Source organism: Rousettus aegyptiacus, unplaced genomic scaffold (genome assembly GCF_014176215.1).
Source record: "Rousettus aegyptiacus isolate mRouAeg1 unplaced genomic scaffold, mRouAeg1.p scaffold_m13_p_2, whole genome shotgun sequence".
Lineage (NCBI taxonomy): Eukaryota > Metazoa > Chordata > Mammalia > Chiroptera > Pteropodidae > Rousettus > Rousettus aegyptiacus.
Window position 1 is genome coordinate 1,694,805 of NW_023416295.1, and position 25,451 is coordinate 1,720,255.

General features: G+C 59.5%; 1 protein-coding gene across 6 annotated transcripts; it reads right to left on the reverse strand.

Annotated features, from left to right (window-relative positions):
- Positions 1–198: 198 nt before the first annotated feature.
- On the reverse strand, positions 199–24,248 carry SCLY (selenocysteine lyase). Of its 6 annotated transcripts, none has more exons than XM_016144265.2 (13): positions 24,081–24,230; positions 23,449–23,717; positions 21,797–21,909; positions 18,765–18,865; positions 14,908–15,085; positions 12,612–12,739; positions 12,271–12,435; positions 11,279–11,385; positions 6,642–6,678; positions 4,143–4,226; positions 3,615–3,714; positions 2,432–2,507; positions 199–1,421 (listed from the first exon to the last, which is right to left on the reverse strand). In XM_016144265.2, exons 3-13 carry the CDS (start codon positions 21,897–21,899, stop codon positions 1,268–1,270), a joined length of 1,233 nt encoding a protein of 410 aa, XP_015999751.1. In that variant the 5' UTR covers positions 21,900–21,909; positions 23,449–23,717; positions 24,081–24,230; the 3' UTR covers positions 199–1,267. The 6 variants fall into 6 exon arrangements, with proteins under 6 accessions (XP_015999751.1, XP_015999752.1, XP_015999750.1 ...); XM_016144266.2 differs by having other exon boundaries at positions 23,449–23,695; positions 24,081–24,165; XM_016144264.2 differs by lacking the exon at positions 23,449–23,717 and having other exon boundaries at positions 24,081–24,248.
- Positions 24,249–25,451: the final 1,203 nt, after the last annotated feature.

Sequence of the window (25,451 nt, forward strand, 5' to 3'; positions counted from 1 at the left end):
ATCGAGACCATGGCCAGAGGCTGAGAGTGGGGCACTGTGCGCCAGGGACCTGTTTTCGAGGGGCTTCTGGAGACGGCCTCACTGGAACGTAGGCTAAAGCACAGCTGTGCACCCATGGGTGGGGGCTGGCACGCACACACCAGCGTGCATACCCTGCCACCCCGAGGTGCCCCCCAGAAGAGTCACACACACCCGATGTGAGCACTGAGATCTTTTATTAGTTCATTTAATTCCTGATGATTGTGCAATTGTGTAGTTGTTTGTTTCTTAAAACCACACATTAGAAATGTCATTCCATTAAAAAGTCATTCCTATGTAAATACGTCCTATGACATTTGATGTGGATCAGAATGGCGCACAGCACTTGTGACAGTAAGGAACCCCCCTGCAGATGGAGTTAAGGTGAGAGCTGATGAGGGATGAACTGGCTCCCCACCCGGGAACGGCCCAGAGTCCCCCGGGCCCTGGCAGCCCCGCCGCTCAGCGACGCCCCTCATGACGTCGGAGCTGAGACCCTGAGTAAACGAGCCAACGGGGAAAGGTGGAGGGGCTGGTGGCTGCGTGTGGAGGTGCAGAGTGGCCGCGTGACGGGCAGGGCGGGAAGGGGGGACCCCCGAGCAGTGAGCAGGGCCGGCTGTCCGGAAGGGGCTCGAGAGGCCCCGGAAGGTGAGGACACAGGGCCAGCCGACGCCCTGCGACACGGATGGGGACGGGAGGCCGCGATCGCAGTGGGAAGCCAGGTTTCCTGTTTCATGACAGCAACTGACAATTCATTACAAGGGCCAGGATTTTCTCTTCAGGATAAAATGGCACCTTCCCGGAAGGGGGCTAGGACAGGGTCGCCCACTTCCTAGAGGGCAGCGTGGTCCAGCCGAAGTGCTTGGACTTGGACCAGCGCCACTGTGGGGACGAGGGTGACGGTGTCCACAGGCGCGTCCTGGGCCTGTGGGTGCCTGTGGAGGCTGTGCGCCCCGCACACCTCGTGCGGGAGGGGAGGGGCACACGGGCTGGACCGAGTCACTGAGCTCGGTCGCCGTGCTCGGTCACCGTGCTCGGTCACCATACTCAGACACTCAGGCCAAAATGGACCTCCTGGGGGAGGAGGAGGTGGCCAGGGTAAGGTGGGTCAAATATGTAGGGACAGAAAGAAATCTAACTATAGGAGGAAAAAAAATTAAAAAATAAAGATGACATTTTCCCGAAAAGAAAAAAAAGGAGCCCCCCCTACCCCAGGACAGCCGTGGGCGGGGCTTCCCGCGAGGTGGCACTAGGCCTGGCCCTCCAGCCGGGCCACAGCCTGCTTAAGGTCCTGGACCACGAGGTCCACCTCAGCCTTGGTGGTGCCGCGGCCCACGCTGAGCCGGAGTGCGTTCCGGGCCACGTCGAAGGGGACGCCACAGCTCAGCAGCACCGGGGACGGCCTGCAGGGCGACACACCAGCATCAGAGGGCGCGGGGGGGGGACATGGGGGGACATGGGGGAGGGCGCGGAGGGGACATGGGGGGACGTGGGGGAACGTGGGGGAGGGCACGGCCCATCTGGTCTCGGCAGGCTCTGCTCCCCGCAGATGTACCCTGTCCTCTCTCGCTCTCCCGCCCCGGGTCCTCTGGGGCTGGGTGCTCCCCAAGGTAGGGAGGCCAGACTCTCTGCCCCAAGAACGCAGTCTTGTGGCCACTGTGTCTGGCAAGACCAGCCCCAGGGTACAGGCTTCCAGGTCTCATGCGCACACACACACGCACACATACATGGGCACACGCACACCCACACATGCACACGTGTACACATGCACACACACACGTGCACACACGCGCACAGCAGGGTCTGTTCTCCACGCGCAGCATGAGGCCGTGGCATGCCTGTCGGGTTCACGGCACTCAGCACAGGGCCCTGTGTACACGGGGTCCTGCCGGTTTATCCGTGCGAGGGGGCTCTGAGCTGGGTCATGGGAGGCTCACAGTGGACCCTCGACCCCCACGCATGGCCCTGCATTCACGGCCCGCCTTCACGGGCCGGGGGCACGTCAGCCGTGGAAACAGCGTGGTGGCCCCCGCCACACACGGCAAGCCGTTCTCCTGCTCCAGGCGCCCGACACCTGTGCCTCCGCCTGGTGTGGCCCCCCCAGCGCCACCCGGGCTTGCCACCCCACGCCCCGCCTGCACCCGGCTGTGTCACATCCCCACGGGGGCCTCGCCCTCCTGGGGACAGAGTGACCCTGCTGCTCCAGCCCTGCCCGCCCCGGCCCTGCCCCACACTGCTGGCCCCTCCTGGCTGAGCGCAGCCCTGCGTTAGGCCGTGGCTTCTGCCCCCAGCTCAGGGCCCGCGGAGGCTTTCTACGTGACCGGCCCCTTCCCATGTCCCTGCCAGGCTGCACAGCTCCGTGCAGGCCCAGGCCCAGTGCCGGGAGCACAGCCGTGCCCTGGAGAGCACTCACCGGTCCCCGTGGTCCGAGTGGCACGCAGCTCCCACGCTGGCCAGCAGCGTCCTGCACTGCGCCAGCACCAGGCGGCCTGAGGAGACAGTGCGCGTGGCCTGAGGAGGGCGCAGGGGCCCGACCGGCCCCGGTCCGCCCTGTCCCCCCACCGCAGGCCTCTTCTCTCTGCAGGCCCCGAGGCCCCGCCCCCGCCCTCACGCACCTGATGGAGCCCAACGCATGGGCCCCTCAGTGCGGTGAGAAGCTGAGGGCCCCCCCCTCCCGGCTGCAGAGACGCAGGCGCTGGGCCCCCACACACCCCCCACCCCGCACCCCAACTGGCTTCGATGCTGTTCCCAGCCAACTGCCTGGTGGGACCCAGGGTCTGATCGGCCGTCTGGCCTCCTAACTTGTTCTGGCAACAACAGGCACGTCTAGGCCTGCGGTTTCTAAACGGACACGTGGGAGCGGCCCACAGGGACCCCGCCTTCTCCTGCAGGCAGCGACTGCACGCGGAGGGGCCCGGCTCAGCGCGAACCTGTCACCGCTGAACGAACACAGGTCGTCACTGACCACGAAGTCTGCCCCCAGGAGGAGGGGGACTGGGGGCCTGGCTTCCCACGGCCAGGGAGCGGGGGTGGGGGGGGCAGAGGCCCACTTTCGCCCCAGTGAGGGCGCGGCCCCAAGTGTCGTCAAGCAAACACACCCAGGACGACAAGCTAGGCAATGGCCTCGTCATCTGAGAAGGCGCCGTGCCCTGCAGACGGGGCTCGCTCAGGCCCTCCGGCCACCGGCACTGCCCAATGCAACAGGGCAGGTCGCCGGCCTGCGCCCGGGCCGCAGGGGCTCGGGGCGCTGTTTTCCGTGTGCCCCCAACACAAGGCGGCCAATCTTTCCGACGCGAGAGGTGCTGTCCCCAGAGCAAAGGAAGCCCCCGGTCTGGGCTCGTCCTTACTCGAGCCAGTTTTCAGTGCTGACTACCTCTACTCCTCACCCTCAGAAAGCTGCCGACACGAGCGGCCCAGCCAGCCTGCGCGGAGTTCTCCTGGCGGCCTTCCCCCAGGGCTTTCGGTGGCCCTAGGACCGTGGAGCAGAGCCAGGGGCCCCGGCCCAGCACGGGACGGCTGCTGACCCCGCTCCCCACGTCCCCCCGGCCCGCTCCCGCCAGCCTCCAGCACTGGGGAGACCAGGAGACGGTCGTCACCTTGGAGCTGGGGTCCCCGGATGGAGAAGTTGCATGTGTTGGGCAGTCGCTCAGTCCCGGGAAACTGGCTGTTGAGATGAACTTTCTTACCAAATTCAGCCTGAAAATCAATGAAACATTCACTGCTGGCTTCAGGGTGCACCCCCACCCCCACCCCGCCCCGCCCTGACTGTTTGAACTTTAGACTCTTCTAGGAAAGAAAATCTGAGCCCTAACACTAAAACGCGATCTCGTCGATACGCATCTGCCTGTCCACTCAGGGGCTGACGATGGAAAGCCAACTTAATCAGGAGAAAAAAAATTCCGCATGCCTCACCCTGAGGCCGCGAGGAAGACAATCCCCTTGGGGGGTTTCTGACTCCGCTACGGCTTGTCGTTTAATTCCTCTCTCTTCGCTCGTGACCTCGGTTGTCCCCAGGGTCCCCGGGCACCGGGCTGCAGTCCTCACCGCGCCCCTCGCCCGGGCCGCGCCCCCACCCGCACTGCTCGCTGGCTGAAGGAGGCCGGCCCCGGGCGGGCGGCACGCACCACCAGCCGCTCCTCCAGGTAGTCCCGGACGCCCCGCATGTGGGCCTCGTACGCCTCGCAGTTCTCGGTCACCAGCTCGGCGGCCTGGAACACAGGAAGGCGGCAGCGGGGGAAGCGTTCGGTGACCGTGAGGGAGCGCGTGGGGCTTTGGGCAGCGGGGTGGGGGGGGCGGTTCCTGACGGCGGGGACGCTCCTTCAACTGCGCTCTCTGCAGCGTCACGGCGCTTCTCGAGTGGCCCTGAGACGGGGCCGTGAGTGTCACCTGCCCCCCCCCCACAGGAACGGACTTTCTTAGACACTTCCCGACACCGCCAGGCGCCAGAGATGCCCCAGCACGTTAAGACCAAAAGGGCTCCCAGCCCTCGAGGCACGTGCCGTCCCTTCAGGAGTGGGACACACGTGTGGAGAGGGGGACCCCTCTGCAGGCCACCGTCACGGGGCGGCGGGGGCGTGGAGGTGGCACACAGCCAGAACGTCACGGCGGAGGGAAGGGCGAGGGCGCTCCTGGGACAGAGGGAGGGGACCGGGCCCTGGAGGCCCTGGTGGCAGGTGGGCCCTGAGCCACGTGCAGCAGGGCACAGGCCCCGGAGTCTGCGCACGGGCAGGATGGCTGATCCGCACGTTTCCCCGTCGTTCAGGACGCCGTGTGGGGAATGGGAGACGAGCAGGTGTCAATGGACAAGAGGCAGATCCCCGCTGTCGTGGAGACAGGAAGGACAGGCCTAGCTGCTGAACCAGGTGCAGAGGTCAAGGGCGGGGTCAAGGGCCCCTCCTAGACTTTTGAAGTGAGACCCTGGGTGGCGGGAGGTGCCACGGGGAGAGGGGGGGACGATGGAGGAGGCGCCAGGGCACTGGGAACCAAGAGGGAAAGTCGAGCAAGCAGGTGGGGACGTGAGTCTCCCAGGGGAAGAGTCAGGACCTGCCCTGAGGTGTCAAGTTCAGAGACCTGAGCCCAGGCTGGTGTCCGGGCCACAGGGAGCCGCTGTGGAGAGCAGGCGGGGTGGGCCCAGGGGCCAGAGGACAGGCGAGGAGGCACCGCGGGGACAGCCAGGTGCCAGGGGAGCGAGCCGGAGCGCGGAGTGTCCCAGAGCAGCCGCGCGAAGGCGGCCGTGGTGCCAGCCGAGGCCGCGACGGCCCAGCTGCCGCAGAGGGACAGGCGGTGGCGCTGGCCGCAGCAGGAGGGCAGGGCGCGTGCTCTCGGGCCACCACTGCGGTGGAGATGCGCGGGGGACGCCGGAGGGGCGTGGACTGCGGAAGGGCAGTTCCGAAGGCTGGGGACGTCCTGGCCGAGCGCGAGGCCGCGCAGCAGGGGCCCCTCAGGGAACACCGGGGAGGGCTGAAGGCCAGCAGCGCCCTGGCATGGCCGGGGTGGGCGGGCGTGTGCCGGGGCCAGACTGGACAGGGAGAGCGTGGAGGGGACGGCACGTGTCCCCAAGTGGACGATGGAGTCCGCGGCTCGGGGCCCAGGTGCAAGCCGGGGGCAGGGAGGGGCCGCTGAGGGGCTGGGAGGCGTCGGGGGTCAGGGGGGCCACCCACGAAAAGGAATCTCTTTAGGAAGCTGCTACCAGGGGCCGGGGCTCAGGACAGGGGAGCGACGGGGCCCGAGCACGCCCCGCGGTCCCGCCCCCGCACGCCTCACAGGGGCCGGGGCAGCGCTTCCCCTGTGGCGCAGCCCACGCAGCCCGCTCCGCAGGCCTCGAGCTGCACGTCTCGTGTCGGTCCATCCGCCGCGGTCAAGAGCATCTCCCCAAGGCGCTGGCCACCCAGCAGCGCTGCCGGGGAGACCGACGGCAAGGCTTCTGTCGCTGGCTGCTGCCCCGGGGCCTGGCGCGGGGCTCCGGGGCCCTCAGGCCCCTGGAGCACCTGCCGTTCTAGTGCCTGGAGTTGGGCCCTGGCTCCTGAGAGGGGCCCTAAACCCCTCGGACGTTCCCGGGTGACGGGAACTCCCCCAGTCCACCGCCCCTCATTCTGCAGAGGGGTGAGGGCTGGACGTGGGGTCGGTGAGGGTCGAAGCCTGTGACCCCGGGAGCACGGCGTCTGGGGCTCGGGGCTGGGGGTGCGGCGGTGCCCGAGGCGTGCCCACCCCTCATCTACGCGTCACTTCCGGTCGGAGGTTCCGGGGTTCCCGTCCCCTTGATCACGTCCTTCTAGAGTAAACCCGTGACCCAGGCAGTGAGCCGCTTCTCTGAGTTCTGCGAGCTGCTCTAGCCAAGCAAGCCAACCCGAGGGGCTCGTGGGGACCTCCAGCAGACAGCTGGGGGGTGAGAGGCGCGGGCGACGACCCGGAGGTGGCCTGGGTCTGAAGCGTGGGGCGCGCGTCTGGCGGGGCTGAGCCCTTAGCCTGTGGGACCGGACGCTGGCCGCAGGCAGGCCGCGTCAGAGCCGGGTCAGGCTGTGGGACGGCGCTGGCCTGGCAGCTGCTCGCTGTGGGGGACCCCGCGCCGCGTCAGGGCGCCGCGTGCGGTGGCTGCTTCCTCCGCGGCGGGCACCGAGGCTCACCTTCCCGAGGCCGGCGATCATCGGCGTGTTCTCCGTCCTGCAAGAGAAGGGCCCATCCTATTTCATGCAAAGCAGGTGACAAACGTCCCAGGAAGGGATCCCGTGTGAAAGTCGTGTGTTCACATAAAAACGAAATAATCACATGACACTTTCCCTGAACCCATGCCACAGGGCTGCTCTGAAGCCCCCCGACCCCCCAGGGTCCACGCGGCCTGCGCCCATGGTGGCCACGCACGTCGCACGTCCTCAGTGACAATTCTCTCTCCACCCTAGAGAAACCTGTCCTCCAATGGGAGGCCCCAGAGCCCACGCTCTGGTCCCACTGCCAAACCGGGGGAGGTCCAAGGAGCTCACCCCGACATTCTCAACCAAAGCAGGGTAAAGCCACGTTATTGGAGACGTCAGGGTGCGTGCAGGGGGCAGGGAGACAGGGCACCCGGCCCACCCACCTCCCAAGCTGAGGGCCAAGCCGAAGATCAGAGCTCCTCACTCTGTCAGAAAAGCAAAACGAAACGTTGACGTGATAATCACCTTCATTTTAAGTTCTGGCTAAATCGAGTTTGCTTAAGCCTTGGGCGCTGGGGACAGCCCATTCCCCAGTAGGTGACAAGGCACCTGAGCCCCTGCACGTGACTGTGGGTACACCGGGCCTCCTGGTCCTGCTCCGTCTAGGTGATCGGTCCACTGTCCCCGGAGAGGGACGCTGGTCTGGGAGGAACCAGGCGCTCTGGCCAGGGAGTCCGGAGGCCTAGATGTCCTGGGCCCTGACTCTTCTGCCAGCTGCGGGACCCTAAGCCCCGCCCCACCCCCGCCAGGCCTGCCCTCCTCGTCTGTAGACGGAGGGTCGGACCAGGGGCATCTCAAAGGCCTAGGGCCTGTGACTGCCCAGAGGGCTGCAGCGTGGGCTGGCCGGGGCTGTGCAGGACCTTGAGCCCGCCTGAGCTGGCCTGGCCCGGCCCCTGAGGACTCGACCCTCCCCTAGTACCGCCAAGTCACTCGTACCCCGATACTCTCTCCTCGTCCCCACGCTGAGCTACTTATTGTGGCTCCCGACACCCGATGTTGGGCCTTCTTCCTTTTTTAAACTTTCCGAGATAATGTAGATTCACACGCAACTGTAAGAAACAATGGAGACGTCCTGCATGCCCTTTACTCAGTTTCCCCCAAGTAACACTGCGGCATGACATCACGGCAGATGACGAGGGGACACAGACCACGTCCTGCTGGCCTTCCATCACCGCGCGTCCCTCTGCGGCCCCCACCTCAACGCCCGGTGACCGCTGACCTGTGCTCCACGCCGCAGTTCCGCCGTCTCAAGAACATTCTGCACACGGGGCCACGTAGCGCCCGACTTCGGGGCTGGGCTTTCCCCTTCCCCGTCGTCTGGAGCCCCCGGCTGCCGTCCAGCGCGCTCCTTCCCGCTGCTGAGCAGGGCCCCGCGGCGCCTCACTTGTCACAGGACGCCCGGGCTGCCCGCCGTCCGCGGCTCGCGAGCGAGGCCCCTACGAGCCTCGTGTGCAGGCCGCCGTGAGCACCGGCGCCGGCCCTCTGGCGTAAACGGCCAGGCGCGGGGCCACGGGGGCGCGGGGCGGAGGCGGCTCGCACGGTCGCAGCCCGCCCGGTGCGCGCGGGTCCGGCTTCTCCGCACCGGCACCGGCACTCGCGCTGCGCTGTGTCCCGGCCACTCCGACGGGTGTGGCTGACGGCGGCTCCCGGCGTCGTACACCCATCCTCCCGCGAGCTCTCTGCCGCGTGTCCGTCCTCGGCGGTGAAATGCCTGCTCGTGCCTCGCCCATTTTCTGACCGAATCATTTGGGAGTTTTGCTGTTGGGTTTGGGGAGTTCTTCACATGTTCTAGGTGCTAATCCTTTGCCGGAGCTGTTTTTTGAAATTATTTTCTCCTAGCGCGTAGTTTTCCTTCCCTTGTGGGGTAGGGAATTTTAAAATTATGAAATCAATTTTCTAATAGTTCGAGCTATTCAGATGATTTCATTTCAGGTGAGTTGATGGTTTTCCACTACTCCATCTAAGTGGTAACATCCGTGTGTATGGGGATGTTTTAGCATTCCTTATTGTCCTTTAGATGTCAGCAGGGTTCGTGGTGATATCCCGGTTCATTCTCCATACTGGCGATTTGTGTCTTTTTTTTTGTCAGTCTTGCCAGAAGTCAGTTTTGTCGATACTTTTAAAAAGCCAGCTCTTTGTTTCACTGGCTTTTGAAAAATCACGTTTTCAGTGTTGGCGATTTCTGTCACGTTTCTTACTTCCTTCGCTGGCTTCGCTTCATTGGTGCCGCACTTCCCGGGCCCCTTGGGCGGCAGCTGAGGCGACCGGGGAGGCCGCCCCTCCCCTGGGGGCGCGTTCGCTGCTGCCGGAGGCCCGCACATCTTGCCGTGCTGTATTTTCGCCTTCATTCATTTCCATGCGTTTACTTTCTCCGGGACGTCCTTCGTGACTCGCGGGTGGCTTAGAAGGGCGCTGTCTGTCCCCAGGTGCCTGCGGATCTCCCCACCACCTTCCGGCTACTGACCGCTCGTGGTCACAGAACACGCTGTGCGCTTTCGGTTCCTCACATGTACTGAGGTTTGCTTAAGGCGCAGAACGTGCTCCACCTTAGCGCATACTCAGCGGCGTTTGGAAAGAATGTGTATTTTGCTGTTGAAGGGAGTGTTCCGAACACGTCGACGCGAGCCTGTGGGGCGACGGGGGTTATTTTTTCCACGTTCTCACTGATTTTGACCTAGCGCTTCTAGCCATCGCTGAGGGGAGGGTTGTGGATCTATTTCTCTTTTCAGTTCTATTACTTTCTGTCTCACATACTTTGCAGCTCTACTGTGGGGTGAACCCACATTGAGAATTCTTGTGTCTTCTTGGTGGACTGACCCTTTAATCATCACACAACGTCCCGCATCTTTCCTGGTAATTTTCTTTGCTCTGCATCCTCATCGTGTAATATCATAAAACTATTCCTGCTTCTTTTTCATTAACCTTTGTACAGCTTTTCCATTCTTTCCTTTCGAGCTGCCTCTATCACTGCATCTGCCTTAAGTTTCCTATAGGCAGCATATGGTTGGGTCAGTTTTCTAAAAATCCACTCTGCCAATCTGTCTTTGAATTAGTGTATTTAGACCACTTAGATTTAATGTAATTACTGAAATTAAAACGTACATCTGCCATTTTCTGTCTGCTGTTTTTTAATGTTTTCTTTTTCCTGTCTTTCTGTGGGTTATTTGGACATTTTCCAGAAGTTCAAGTAAAGAACAGAAACCTTATCTCCTTTTTCATCCCTTTACCATCCTCCATTTGTAATGATTCTCTTAAATATTTATTTCTTCCATGTACATTTTGAACCACGTCGGACTGTGCTATTATTTTTGCTTAAGCCATCAAATGTAATCAGAAAACTCAAGAAGAGATGGAAAGCTTATCTTGTTCACCCACGTTTTGCTCACCATGCTTTCTTTCCGATGTCCCAAGGTTCCTTCTTTTACTGTCTCTTTCATGTGTTGAGCACTTCCTTTAGACATTTTTTGCATAGGTCTTTCGGTGACGAATCCTATTAGTCTTCCTTCATCTGAGAAGGTCTCGATTTTCCCTTCACTCCTGAAATACAGTTCTGCTGCGTGTAGGATTCTGGCCCAACAGTGCTTTTCACTGAGCATTTGAAAACATTGTGCCATTTCCTTCTGGCCTCCCTGGTTTCTGATGAGGAATCCGCTGTCATTGGGATTACTTTCTCCCAGAGGTGAGGTGCCGTTCCTGTCTGGCTGCCCTCAAAGTGTTTTCTCTGTCTTTCATTTTTGAAAGTTCGATGATAAGTCCTGGCGCGGATTTCTTTCGGTTTATCCTGCGAGGTTTGTTCAGCTTCTCACATCTATGAGTTTGTCTCTTGTCAAATTCGGACGTTTTCAGCCACCCTTTCTCCTCTGCTCGTGGGACGCCAATGAAATGAAGCTCGATCTAGAGTGACAGTCCCGCAGGTCCCCGAGGCTCTGTTCCTTTCTGCTCCGCTCCACTTCTTTCCTGCTGTTTAGACGGATAATTCCATTTGCTGTTCAGTTACCCGACTCTGCTGCTGAGCCCATCTACTGAATTTTTATTTTAGTTTCTGTAGTTTCTGGTTCTAAAGTTTCCGTTTAATTCTTTGCATCTTCTTTTTCTTTGCTGACACTACTTCATGGCTTTCGAGAGTGTTCGCTGAAGAGTCTTTAGGTGTCGGCCTTGAAATCCTCGCTGGTAGCTCTCGCATCTTTGCTGTCTCGGGCTTGGCATCTATTGATTGTCTTTTTTCCAGTTTCTTACAAAACCCGTGGTGCTGGCCCCTCACTCCGTGGGTGCCACACCCCATACGTCACATCATGGGGACGTGAGGAAGGAGAGGGCGCTCTTGCACGGCCCCCACATGCCCCACAGCCAGGAGGGGAGCAATGCCCCAGCCGGGAGGGCCCCAGCGCATGGTGATGTCCTTCACTGGCTCTGGCCCGTCTCCGGGAAGACCACAGGCCTGCGAGTCCCGAGAGTGGACGCGGTGGCTGGAGCCAGCTCCGGTTCAGGGACGCGGCCCGTGCTAGCACGTGCTCCTGAGACACAGAGGAGCCGCTGCCCTGCAGAGCGGGGGCGCCGGCGCGCTGCCTTACCCGGGCCTGAAACTCCGCTCCTGTCCGCCGCCGAACAGCATGGGGTGCAGGGGCGTGAGCGCGCCCAGCCCGCGCACGTACAGCGCTCCGATCCTGGGGCCGTAGAACTGAAAGGGAAAGCCAGACCTCGGCTCAGCGGGGCCTCCCCGGGGCGTCCCCCACACGCGTGCCGAGCGGGCCCCGCAGCTGTGCCCCCCGTCAGTGCTCCGGGCATGTCGGAGTCACCAAAGCCTTCGAGAGGCAGGGCCGGGGCTGGACCCTCATTCCCAGCGGGGAGGCAGCAGGGCCCCCCGACCACCACGTGGCAAGATTTTTAAGGGACAAGGCCTGGGACCAGAAGTCACCAGGAGCCTTTCGTAGTTAGGAGTCCATGCTTTCAAATGGAAATCATGCAAAAAGCTTAAGTGCCACTGCGCCGGGCCCACACAGGGTCCTCTCTGAACCCGGCTGAGCACTGTGCTTAAAACGAGCCCTGGAGACACTTCGGGCTCCAGTCGCTGCCGGGAAGGTGAGCGAAAGCCTCAGATGGGCCTCACGGCGAACTGTCCTCGACTCCACCGCAAAGGTGTGTCGCCAGAGCTAAGCTGTTACGCCCCGGAGCCACACTGCACGTCGACTCAGAGGAAGCGACAATACCTCGAAGCCACGTCCCCCATCCTTGGGGTGGGGGCTGTGAGTGGGCTGAAGAGGGGTCCGCGTGTTCTCTCTCGCTGCTGCGGAGAGCACGCGCCACCTGGCCAACCCGCCTGCCTCCCGTCTCACCCGCGACCTCGAAGCCCGCCACGGCTTGGCACTGCCGCCCCACTCCTGCCCTGTGGAGGTCGGGGTGCCCCACCATCCCCATGTGGGTGGGGGTGGCACTCGCTGGTCCCCCTTCTGTGAGCCCGAGGGCGGGGGCAGTGAGTCGCACGTCACCGCGTTCCAGGGCCCGGCCCTCGGAGGCCCTGGGTGACAGGTGAGTGCCACCCGTGCTCTGGGCTCTGTGGACGCACCTTGTGGCCCACGATGGTCAGGAAGTCCACGGCCAGGTCGGCCACGTCCACACGCCTCTTCCCCAGGGCCTGCGCGGCGTCCGTGTGCAGCAGGATGGGAGGCAGCCCGGCTGCCGCCCGCTGCTGGTTCAGGGCTCGGACCCGCTGGCCGAGCTCGGGGATGGGCTGCAGGGGGGACAGAAAGGGCTGAGGACGCCACTTTGACGATGCAAGCCGAGGGACGGGAACGGGGACAGGCCGCGAGAGTCGCGCACTGCAGCGTGGGGGGCGGGGGGGGGGGAGAGGGTTCCCACGGGAGGCGTGAGCGCCCCGCCAGGCCGGCGCGGGGCGAGGCGACTCACCATGACGACGCCGGTCTCATTATTGGCCAGCATGATGGTCACGAGGCACGTGGCCGGGCGGACAGCGGCCAGGATGTCATCGACCTCTGCTCGGCCGTTCACCTTGGACACCGGGACAAAGGTGACCGCTGAGGCAGGAAACACAAGCACTGAGGTGAATCCTACGAAGCGCCATTTTGATAGTTCGTTTAGATGCAGGTCAACGAACGCGCTTCCCACAGTGGACGTGGAATTTATCGTAAGGGCTCAGAACACCGCCGAGGACACCGAGCCCCATCGCGACCCGCCCGGAAGTAACTCGAACGCTTCTAAGTGAAGCTTCAACCAGCGGGTTCATTTTGTGGGACACACTCTTTCTGCTTCTCGGGGACCCGCGAGGGGACACGGCCCGCTCACGGGAGCGCCTCGGCGCGCCCCGTCCTGAACCCCTGCTCGCTCGGTGCTCCCGCCCGCACTGCCCCGGGCACCGACAATCTTATTGCTGCAACTGGAAAATAAGTGGGGGTGACTGAAAGAGGTTTTCGGTTCAAATGGTGGATGACAAAGAGCTACTTTCCCCTCACGGTCCCCCTGAAATGAGAGAAGAGGTATGCTTCTGAACGAGGGTTACCTGTGGGCACGCACTTTTGAGGAACCCCCAGAAAGACGACAGGAATGGCATCCAAATAATAGGAACGGGGGCGCTCCACTTGGAACTCTAAGCGTGTGGCTGGATCCAGTGACTGCCAAGGTCAGAGTGCGCAGCGCCGGGCAGGGCGGAGCCGCTGCTGAGGCGGGCCTGGCCGGCCTCCGACACCCAAGCACCTCGCCTTGCGCCCAGCAGGTGGGTGCCACCGCATATGGGGGAAGGGCAGAGCTCACACTCCCACTACAGAGGAATGAACACACGTCACACAAACGCTCATCACGGCATTAGCGCGATGCCAAGTGGTCATCAAATGGTCATCGGCTGATGAGTGGGTGAACAAATTGCGAATATTATCACATAAAACGGATTATTCGCCCGCGTAAAGGAATTGGGTAGTGATACCCATGGACAGACCTGGAGGACGGTATGTGAGAGCAGTCACTCACAAACACCGCGTATCGCGTGATCCCCTTTTGTATGAAAGACCAGAAGTGGGGACTTTAGGATCAGAACGGGGATTCGCAGTTGCCTGGGGTGAGCAAAACGGAGTCGGTTGCCTCTGGGAGGCAGGACAGGAAGGGGGAGGCAGGGGACGAACCTCTCCTTTGTACTTTATACCTTTCTATGATGTTTCAACTGTTTCCACCCCGTGGATGGTTACACTTTGTAAAAAGTTGTGTAATTTGAAACAAAAGCTTAAATGCAACAGTAACTAATCACCACGTGTACTAAGTTGCCCTTCCTTGTACAAGACACAGAAAAAGGCCCCAGGGATTAAGAAGAGCTGCAACTTAAGTAAGAAAGTGAGACCTGACTTGCTTTTAAAGAGGTGCATTCAGTAGGACCAGGAGGAAAACCTTTCCAACAGTCAAACAGCAAGATGAACAGGAGGCTTCGTCGTCACACAGAGCAGTTCTGCACAACCCTTTAAGATAAAAATAACTCCCCCGAGTCGCCTTCAGGTTTGCAGGCCACTTAAATAAGAAAGCTAAGGCTGAGAAGAAACACTTTCCCATTTAAAGGAAAGCATTAACCTCGGCTGTCAGGGAAGAAAAGGCTCTAATGGTTTCGAGTTAGTGGTCTACGCCCTGCGTCGTGAGACCTGTATCACAGGAAAAAGTGAAAGGGCCAGTTCTCATGTGACAGCGACAGGGACGCTGTCACTGTGGGCCAAGCCCGACTTATGCCTAGAACGGCCTGGCACCCCGCTCGCGTCTGCCACCCTGCCCTCTGACCCCGCCGCCCGTCGAGACAGGCGAGCCCAGGACCATTTACTCTGGCTTCCTCCACCTGAAGTCGGCATCTATTTGATCCTTTCCCTTCCGATCAGAGGAAGTGGAAGCCAAGATTCAGTTATTAAAACCAAACACCACTTAGCGTTTTGTAGACACGCTATCCAGACGTGTATTTGTTATATACGAAAGTCTGAAACGTCTCTCAGGAATACCCGTGACCAGCTCTGTACCTGATTATCACTTTTGTCCTAAGGGAAAGCCTCATGGCACCCCCGACGCAGCCTGGAAGAACACGTGCCCCCTGCGTCTGTGTCCCCTGCACCCGAGAACAACCTGGAAGCCCGCATACAGAGGGTGAATGGGTCACTGCGGCCCTCCACTGCACGGGCCAGCCGAGGTCAGTGGCGCTGTCCCCGCCCGGCTGGTCACTCACCGGCCATCTGTTCTTCCTCCAGGTGCTCCAAAGGAAGACGGATGGAGTCATGTTCCACATTGCAGGTGACAATGTGGGGCACGGCCCTCTCCCCCGGGCTGTGATGCTCAGCGTCCCCGCTTGAGGTGTGGGTTTTGTGGAAATGCCTCAGCACGGAATGGATCACCAAGTTATTCGACTGCAGAGAGACAGCGGAAACGACATTTACAAAACTCGTCCTGCAGAGAGGAGCAAGCTCTCTCACTTGGACGTTCCTGGTGGCTAACATTCAGAAAGGAAAACTGGTCAGCTTCCCAGCTGTACCCTTTGAAAGGCCTCGCTATAAAGATTTGGGGACTGCAAACTTTCAAAAACTTTGTAACTCATTTCCGATCAATTACGCCTGCTTTGTTATAAAAAGTGACATTATACATTTTAAAACTTTATCAATCTGTCAGGAAAGAGTACTTTGCCCAGGCCCCGGCGCTGGTGGGGACATAAGCCAGCACACCCGCTGCTCGGGGCCACCCGTGCATCTCACAGACCGATGCTTTGACCCAGCGAGCCTGTTCTTGGACTCGACCCTACAGCTACAGTTGCAAAGCAGAACGATGGGTGGAGAGTGTAGCGCTGTTTGTAAAGCCCTTCGGGGTCTGGCAATAAGGGAACATGTTAGATAGGTTATTCAGCATCCTCAGTGGAGTGCCAAGCAGTCACAAAAACATCGCGAGGAAAAAAGGTAGCAAACGTCATATACAGTATCCCACAACTTATATAAAAAGTGTGAGGTACACACACGTTTGCTTACACATGCAAAAAATGCTGAAAAAGTATAAAGGGAAGGAGAAAAGAATACATAAGTCTACAGACTTCTGTGCTTTTAATGCGCAGATCATATCTGGAGGACACAAAGGTCTCCTGTGGAAAGAGCGGCTAGCTGAGGGCGTGGGGGGCGGGAGAAGCCTTTCTTTAAAAAAAAATCTTTTCTCTTATTTTTAAGTGTAACACGTATAGAGAGAAAACTGTAAAATATAAATGTAAGTTTAATGAAAAAACGTGACAGTGACTACCAGAGTCACTCTTCTGGATCCAGACAAAACCACTGTCTGCACTGCAGGGCCCCCCGCCCCGACAGCTGACCACGCCCTGGTTTTCACAGACATAATTTTCTTGCTTTTGTTTATCCTTTTACTTCTTACGTAAGCTTCTCTAAACAAGATTTTCCCTCTTTTGACCTTCACATGAACGGAATCGAACCGAACTGATTTTTTGTGATTTAGGACGCGGTCTATTCCAGGATCCACACAGAGGGAGGCGGCAGGTGCTGCTGGCCCTGTGCCGAGGGCGGCAGTCACATGGTGCCCGAGGGAGGCCTGGAAACGCGCTGAGAGTCACGGCAGAGGCCTGCTGGGGCCCGCCGCAGCCACACAGCAGTTGGCTCCATCAGAGACACACGGAATGAACAGTGAGGAGGTGGTCGGGGATGACGGCTCGGACGTGCTTTTCCAGAAGCTGGATGCTTCTTTACAAGTCCCAGGTCACACCCTCGCAGAAAGCGCAGCTGCCCGCACAGCCAGCGATTCTGTGCAGAACAGCAGGGCCTCCTGGCTGCGTGTGGCTGCAGTGGCCCTGCCATCCCTGGGGTCTGTCTGTGTGCCACCATGGACGGCAGCATCAAAGAAAACCGCCGGCTGTGAACCAGATGCCCAGGCCCCGCCCACCCGCCGCCTCTACCCCAAGGTGGCCACTGACTGGGGCGCAGGACGCTGGGGACACAGGACCCCGGGCACACCGGGAGCACAGCAGCCTGTCGGAACCAGCAGGCCACACCTACGGATGCGCGCTGCGTCCCCCGGCCACAGCGCTGCTAGGCACCGGGTTCCAGATGAGATCGGCTGGCCCCATCGGCAGCTGGGACCAATGGGGTGCCTCGTGAGCCACTAGGAGTCTGGTCCTGGGGTGGGGGTCACAGAGCCCCCTCCCCTTCCTCGGCCAGGCCCCTGGACTCTGCTCCGCCAGCTGCGGCTCCCTTGTGACCGACGCCTTTCGCACAGGTCGCGAGTGGCACCGCGCTGCTGGGGGCCGCTGTTTGGCAGTCCACGGTGCGGCTGCGCCACACGGGCAGTCTCGTCTGGAGGGACGTCGGGGCGGTCCCGGTTTCTGGCTGTCATGAGCGCTGCTGTGACCAGTCCCTCCCTGTCCCCTGGTGCCGCGCGCCTTGTCGGTGAGACAGGTGCCTATGAGCGGGACCGCTGCCCGACGGGGCGCAGGGCCCTGCCAGCCCGCCTGGGCGTGCCCGCTGCCCCCGGCCCTCGTCAGCCGTCACCGGTTCTTCCCTTTCGCCGCCTGGCAGGTGTGCTGAGGGGCTCCTGCCCCGCTACTCGCACATCTGGTCACTGCTGAGACCGAGCGTGTCGCGTGTAGCTTCTGCCGCCCACGCCTCTCCCCTGTGACGTGCGCACTCAAGCTCACTGTCCGTGTTTCTGCTGGGGCACCTGCCTGCGGACTGCGGCGTCGGCCTCGGCCGCTACGAGCTGCGAGCGCCTTCTCCCGCGGTCTGACGGGCCTCGCATTTTCTTCCGTGTTCCTCGGTGAGAGTTTCTTTTGTTGTGATGGTGGTGGGAGAATTTATCGATCTTTTCCTTTGTGATCAATGCTTTCTCCATTCTATTTAAGCAAGCCAACACTCTTAAACGTCACAAAAAAATCAACTTATCACCTAAAAGCTTTATGCATCTTGCTTTTCATAATCAGGCCTTTACCGTACCCGGAGCTTCCTGCCCGTTGTGATGCAGAAATCCAGTTCCCTTGTCCACAGTTGTCCAGCACCGGTTACTCGAGAGACCATCTCCTGTCACGCTAACTGGGTCACTTGCGACGATCACATAATTTTTTGAGCCAGAAAAAGTATTAAATAAGAGGGTGCCGTTAAAATAACGCCAGGACAGGCGCAGACAGTGCTGCGCACACAAGTGCACGCCCACCCCGCCCTAAGGCCACCTGCCCGTCGCGGACAGAGCGAGTCCCTTCCCTGTGCTCTCGAGCTTCCCGGAGCCTCGACTGCTCTTGGCCTTTTTATGCCCCTATAAATCAGTGTGGTGACCCCCCCTGGAATGAGCGTCAGAATCCCACGGTGGCTGCGCTGCCCGAACGGGGCCCTGTGGGGGGAGCTGAGGTGCCCAGACGCCAAGTCTTCCAATCCGCGGGCTGGGCCGCCAGAGCCTCCGGCCCTGTCCCGTACTCAGCGACAGCCCCAAGGCTTTCCCTGTGGGGGCGTCGCGAGTTCCTTTTCGCCAGATGCAGTTCCTAGGTATTTGACGTTTTTTGTGCTCCGGTAAACACCTGGTTTGTTGCTGGTGTGTAAAAATGCAGCAGAGTCTTCTGTGTGAGAACTTTGCGGAGTTTCCTTAGGATCACGGATCACCGCGCGGCCCCCCAGGCTTCCTGCACCAACGGCCGCGGCCCCATGTGGCCCGCCGCCTTCCTCTCCAGCACCGCAGCGACGCTGAGGGTCGTGGGCTGAGCTGTGGCCTCGGTGCCACCGCACTGTCCGTGAACCTTTGGAATGGGTCGAAGCGCACGCCCCTAAGAAGGCAAACGACTTAGCGGGGCTTTGAAACATGCGTCTAGGGCGAAGCGAAGGGAGATGCTCTTTATTGGAACGGCCGTGCGATGCAAGGAGAGTTAAACGTGACATTACATGACATCAGGCGCCTGGAACTAATGGGATAAACATCAGCTAGTTATGTCAATTAACCTGCAAAACAGAAGGCCGAGCGTCACTCTTTCTTAAAAAAAAAAAAAAAAAAAAAGGTGCCACGAAGGAGCCACCCTCTGTGGCCCGTTCCGACTTCCGGCTCGAGGACGCGCCCGCTTACCTCTGTGCCCCCGGAGGTGAAGACGATGTCCTGCGGCTCCCCGCCTATCATCTGCGCCAGGTTCGCCCGAGCCGCACTGATGATGTCCTTGGCCTTCCTGCCTTGAGGACCAAAATGGAAATGTGTTAACGTGGCTTTGCCAGGTCCAACCAACGTTTAAGAGAATGATCAGCCGCAAAGGAACGAGAGATCTGAACGGGCAGTGCCAAAACCAAACGTGTCCTGTCGGGTAAACGCGAGAACATGCGACCGCCTAGAAATCACCCGGAGAAGGGGCGGCAGGGGCCACTCGCGGGGCAGCGGGAACGGCCGCGGTTCCAGCGACCGGGAGAGCCAGAGACAAGTGCGGGAGGACGCCGTGGAGCCTGACTGCCCTGAGACCTGCGCTTCCTCTTACCGGATGCTACAGGAGGGGGAAACTGGCCATCTGCCTCGCTTCCCACTCATCAAGACGGGAGAACGGAAGGGTGGCGCAATTTGCTTAAGATCGCACTGCGAAACAACAAAAATAAGCAAAGCAGAACTCGTGACTCGACACAAAGTCCCAAGCCGCACCTCACGGTGCAGGTGCCCAGGTAACCAGGGAGGTCCCTGCCTCAGGGACTCGCCGCCTTCGAGGGGGGCCTCGCGGCCCAGCCATCGCCCCGTTCTGCTGGCTCGCAACAGGAGCCACGCTTCCCGGGGCGAAGACGGCTCTGGGGCGGGCATTCTGAAATGTCTGAATTTAAGTTAAGACACAGTTAAGACATTTCTGAATTCTGAAATCAACCTGCAGCATCTAAACTGTTTTGACTACTCAGCCCTATTTGTAGAAAAAAACACTTAAGGAAGCACTACTAAAAATATATGTATGTATTACAAAATATACATAAAAACTGAAATATTACTTTCCAAAATAAAACTTCGGCAGAGTTTAAAGAAAGAACCCAAAGCCCATGGTGTATATTTGACAGCAACGGTTCCACCTCTCTCCCCGTCTCCTGCCCCCGACACGTGATAATAATTCAGTCTTACTTTTTAAAAAAGTCTCCTCAGTTGAGGACACTGAAATGTGGCCTGAACATCAGACCAGGGCCTCAGTGTCGTCTGCTGCTCCGGCCAGCACACGCCGATTAAGCGCACTTCGAGCACGTGCATGTGAGGGAGGACGTTGAAACACATAGAAATCTGGTTTCACGTATCATTCAGGAAGACGTGAGTCCTTGGAGGCGAGTCCAAGTCTCACGAAGTCGCAGACCCTCCACCTGAGGCAGGACGGGCCTGGAGGGCACCAGAAGACGCACAGGCCCAGGGAGCGGCTGACGGTAGTAAGAGGGTTCTGGTGGGAAAGGCCTAGAACCCAGAGCCAAAAGAGCCGGCTCCATCTGGGACCAGCCACATGACAATGCATGTCACGTGGCCACTCGGAGAGTCGGGACCCTCCACCATGAACCCGAACCCTAATTCTGCCCACCTCACAGGCTGTCGACTAATAATGAAGGTGGGGGTGTGCTAAAGCGGGGGGACCTAGCTCCCCGAATGCCTTCTGATGCCCTGCCTTCGTCTTCAACAACCAAGGACTCTGGCCAGGACAAGGATGGGGGCCAGGAAGCCAGTGCATCAATATACACCATGTGCTTCCTGTCAGTTCAGCATAAGGATAGCTCTGGAGAGAAGTCTCCCTGAACCCACGTCTCGGGAAACCTTCGTTTTCATTACACTGTGCTGCCAACAGCAGAAAAATCCAAAAGCAGGAAACAGAAAGAAAACACCCCAAACCTCCCACAGTCCCACGGAAGAGAATCTGACGCGCATCCCATCTGTGGGATGGATAGCCGGCCTCTCGGCCACGGTCCCTTCCTTCCACAGTGACGTTTTTGCTGGCACATGGTGGAGTTAAGGCCACATTTAGATAAAGAAATTCTTAGATTAATTAAGAATTAAGACCTAATCTCCCAATTCCATTGCAACTGGGCTGCCGACACATGGCCACGGGGCAGCCCTCCAGCACGGTCATGAACCGGTGTGGCACACGAACTTCCAGAAGTGTCTTCGAAGGACGCAGGCATCCCTTTCTCCTCCACTGGTCCTGCCTGCGGGCGGGACTGCTGACCTGATGGCTGGAACTGAAGCAGCCATCTGGACCACACGGGGTAAGAAGGGTCGGATGGACGGAAGGAGCCGGGGCCCCTGGTCACGGCTGAGGACCGCACGGGCCCTGGGCTGTGGGAGAAACGAACTGCGAGCTGTTCAAGCTGCTGTTGTTTGGAGTTTTCTGTCTATACGTTTTCCAGACTCGCACACACGACTTTTTCTGTGAGGTGGGCAGGGGAAACGATGAAGCCAGACTCCACAGCCTGTTGTACAACATGCTCTTCCTGCCTGTGTGAGGCTGCTGTCCTCGACCAGGACACTGCCCCAGACACCGTACAGGGTCCAGACCCCACTGCGGGGCCCCAGCGTGCTTTCTGTGACCAGTCCTCTGCTGAAGGACACTGAGGGCCTTGCCGGCTCTTCACGGCTATAAGCGAGGCTGCGGTAAACGGCCTGGGCCTCTAAACTCTTCCCACGCATCCTTCACACCGTCCTTAAAATTCCTGCCAAAGGAATCACCACTAGTACCACTAAGTCACAAAAATGTGAAATTAAAGCATTCCCCCATAAAGGCAATTTTCTTTATTTTTGTTTTGAATTTCAGAAGGGTCTATTCTGTGCACTCTGTAAGATTGACTGAGACAGACACAGGACAGGGCCGCTAACGGTGCTGTTACTACAAACAACTTTTTTTTTCTTTTTTACAAATGACTCTTAACGAGACCCCTTGTCCACCTGGGAAGACGACAGACACAGGTTACAGGTGAAAGATTGTGGCCGCGACAGGGTCAACGTATGAATTTGGATTTCTTAGGTAAAAACTACCAAGAATCGCAGCTTAAAAATTTGCAGTTAACAGGAAATCTGTTTTAAACCAAGCAATCCCACGTGGCGTGCGATTCCTCTAAGCGCGCCTCTGCCCCCCAAACCTCCCATCTGTGCGCATCTTCTAGAATTACCTGCCGGGTACGGACTGCTGGGATTTCCCCAGGCCTCCCGCATGGCCTCGGTCACGGCCTGGATCACCTCTGGCTCCAGGGGGGTGGTTGCATTATAGTCCATGTAGACTTTCCTGCGGGGCAGAAGACACAGGCGTGCCTAACAGGAAAAGGAGATGGAACCCCGACACGGCTGCACGGCGCGGGACGTCAGGGCGTCAGGGTGGGTGCGCCCCCGCAGAAGCTTCTTTCCCGCCGGCCGCAGCAGCGCGGCATCCGCCAGGGCTGGACCGCCCGCGGGGCTGCTGCAAGGGTCAGACCCCTGCCACCCAGGGCACCGCCCCTCTGGAGGGATCTTAATCCCCTTGCTTTTTACACCTCACCAGTTTTCCGTTTTTCCCCTGTGGCTCCTGTGAACGGGGGCTTTGAGGCTGGGGGTGTTTGGGCACCCCCCCCCCACTCTCGGCCTCCCTTCCCCCCACCAGAGGCAGGCGTGCTGCCCCTCCCCTCTCACTTCGTTTCCTTGCCTGGAACGACCTAGCGCCCCACCCCATCTCACTTGACTCCAGCTAGACCTTCGAGGAGGCCCCTTCAGCGGCTTTAGGCAGCGGCCAGCCACGCCCTCCTCCCCAGGGCTCTTTGACCCCTCCCCTCCCATTCCTCCCAGGCTCTGCATCACCTGACACCCTTGTTTACTGTCAGCCTCACCAGGAAGTGACAGGAGGTCAGCTCCCGGACTCAGGGCTCTGCCAGTCCTCCCCACTGCCCGGTCACCAGCACGGAGAACTGGCACCCAGCAGGGGCTTGATTTGTAAGGGGACAGAGTAAATGCCGCAGCAAATGCACATTCCCTGGACGACTTCTCACAAGTAAAATCTATCTACGTATCTTTTTACCAATATCGAAAACCTTCAGAAACTCTCATAACTATATACAGTAGGTAATCCTGCCTGCTCCTATGAATTTTTTAAATCTGATTTTAAAATCAACTAGTGTTTAAACTGATCCATGTGAAAATTCAAACACGATTACCAACTACAGCTGTTAAAACACATGTATTTTTTGATGACGTAGTGTGTTAATGCAGCATCTTGTCTAAAAGCCATTTGAAGGCACCTGATAGGCACAGAGCTTTGGGGCTTTGGGAAGATTGATCAGCAATCCTTGGCCACTGTAGCATTAGGGATCTCCGGGTCCTCATGCGACTTAAATCTGCAGGCACCCCAACTTGGCTCTCACTTCCTGTGAGTGTCCCAAGTTCCTCGAGGCATTAGTGTAGGCAGAGTGGGTGCCTGCAGCTTTTCACCCTGCTGCTTGGATTTCAGGTGGACACTTTGCAGGTTACTGCTCCGTTATCCATTACTTCCTTAAAGCACTAACTTATTGGATGGAAAAGCCAACTGCCACTACTTTCATAACCAAAAGGTAAAGTGGCATCGGAACTCCACGCCACTCCGTCTCTCTAGGGGACACTTTCCTGGCTCCCTTTCATTCCGTTCCAACCAGAGTAGAATGAAGGAGATGGTCCGATTACGACCTAGACCCAAATTTTAAAGGCATATGCACATGCCTCAAATTCAAGTAGAGAGGTCTGCCACCACCTCACAAAAGGAGTTACTTTAACACATTCCTGAATTAGAGGGAGAAGACTGGCAAATAAGAAAATGCCTTACCCCCACGGGGAAGCGGTTCCAGCAGGACGAAGCAGCGGTGTGGACCGGGAACGTCTCCCGGTCTGCACCCTACTTTCCCGGGTGCTCAGGCCGGCGTCCTAGGAGGCAGCCCTCGTAACCCGCCTCCTTGCCCCGCATCACTTCGGCACGTCATGCGGGCTCTGCCTCGGCACACGCGCCCCTCCCGCCGCCGCGCTCGCTCCTGGGATGTGACGAAGTCCCGCCGGTGCCCCTGCTCCCCTACTCTCTACGAGGCGGCCAGAATTTCCCTAAAGCGTCATCGAATCCCATCACCCAGCTGCTGAAACCGCCAAGACCCCCGCCCCCGAGTCCGAAGTCCTTCCTGCGCTGCGGCTGCCCCCCAAGCCCCGCCGCGCCCGCCCTGCAGCTCGCTCCCTGACCCAGGCCCCCGCCGCGCAGCGCGCCCAGCGCTGCGTCCGCACGCGGGTCCCTCGCGCACCTGCCGGCCGCCCCGCTCCAGCCCCCAGGGGCGCGACCTCCTCCCCCGGGGACTGCCCACCGCCCGGCCGCCGCTTCCCGACCGCCCCGGACCGGGCGCCCCGACCCTTCCGCCGCGGCGCCTGGGGGGCTTCCCGGAGGAGGGCGCCGGCGGCTCCCCTCAGAGCGCGCACCTCTCCGGCGGGCTGTTCTCTTCGCGGCCGCCGGGGAGACTGGACACGGGCCTCCGCGCGTCCCTGCTCGGCGCCGCGCACGCCTCCATCCCGCTTCCGCCACGGCCCAGTCCCCGACCACCCGCCCCGGCGCCGTCCAACCCGCCCCGGCGCCGTCCAACCCGCCCCGGCGCCGTCCAACCCGCCCAGTGAAGCTCCGGAGCGCGGCCAGAGGCCTCGGGGGGGGGGGGGGGGGAGGCGGGGCCACGAGGCAGGTCGCGACTGGATTGGCTGAGCTGCGCACTCCAGGCCAATCCCCGCGCTCCCACGGCTCGAGCCCTGCGCAGGGGGGCGGTGACAGACTGGAACGCTGATTGGCCGCGCGCGGTCAGGTGGTCTTCCGGGGCGGGGCTATGGGTGCGTCACAGGGGGCGTGGTCACGGCCGAGCAGCGCGCCACAGAGACGCTGGCGAGGTCTGCCGGAAGCCTCAAACTCCGGGGTTGGTGCGCCGGCCCCGGGAGCAGGGCTGGGTGCAGAGGCAGGCGCGGCACCGCCGGCGTCCTCCCAGGCCGCGGGCCACACTTCTGCGTCATCGCAGCCCCGGGGCTCCTGAGACACGCACCCAAGGCCCCAGCTGGAGGGTGCGGCGTGGGCCTGGGCGTGCATGACCCTTTCCTTAGGTGACTTTGAGCGCAATCTACTGAGTGGATTCGAGGGATCCGGAGTAGAGGCTGGAAGCCCAGCTGGCTAAGGCAAGAGATGAGGAACACTAAGCAGGGGTCCTCGAAACGCAGGAAAGATGGATTCAGGATAGGTTTAGAATGTAAAACAGGAATTGGGGGGACAGCTGAATGTGGGGCAGGAGGGAGACTGAGGTAGCGAGGACTAACGGAGTGATTCAGATGGTAGCGCCTTCATCTGGACAGGAAGGCAGGAGGGGGAGGAGAAGAGCTGACTTTGGGATATCTTGTCTGACAGTCGTGGATCCAGCCAGCCACAACGTGTCAGTTGTGAGTGGTAAGAGGGAAAAGATCCAAGTTCTTGAATTCTTGACTGGCCACCCCTTTCATAATTACAACCTCTAAGTTTAACTGATCCCTAAGCATGCACCAGGGAATGTCCTAAGCACTTTTCACGTATTCAAACTAACACCCTTATCAAGGAGTTACTGTTAGCCCCATTTCATATATGAGGAAATTAAGGTACAGAAGAGCATCTTGCCTAAGTTCAGAAGGGTAGTGAAAGAGCCAGCATTTGAATTCGGGGATGCTTGGCCAAGAAACTGAATTTAATTGGCTTTTCATAGACTTGCTCAACCTGACCTCTTTCGGGTTCCAGCAGTGCTTTCTTAGTACTGCAAGTCTCCATGTTTCTAGATTGTTCATGTCCTT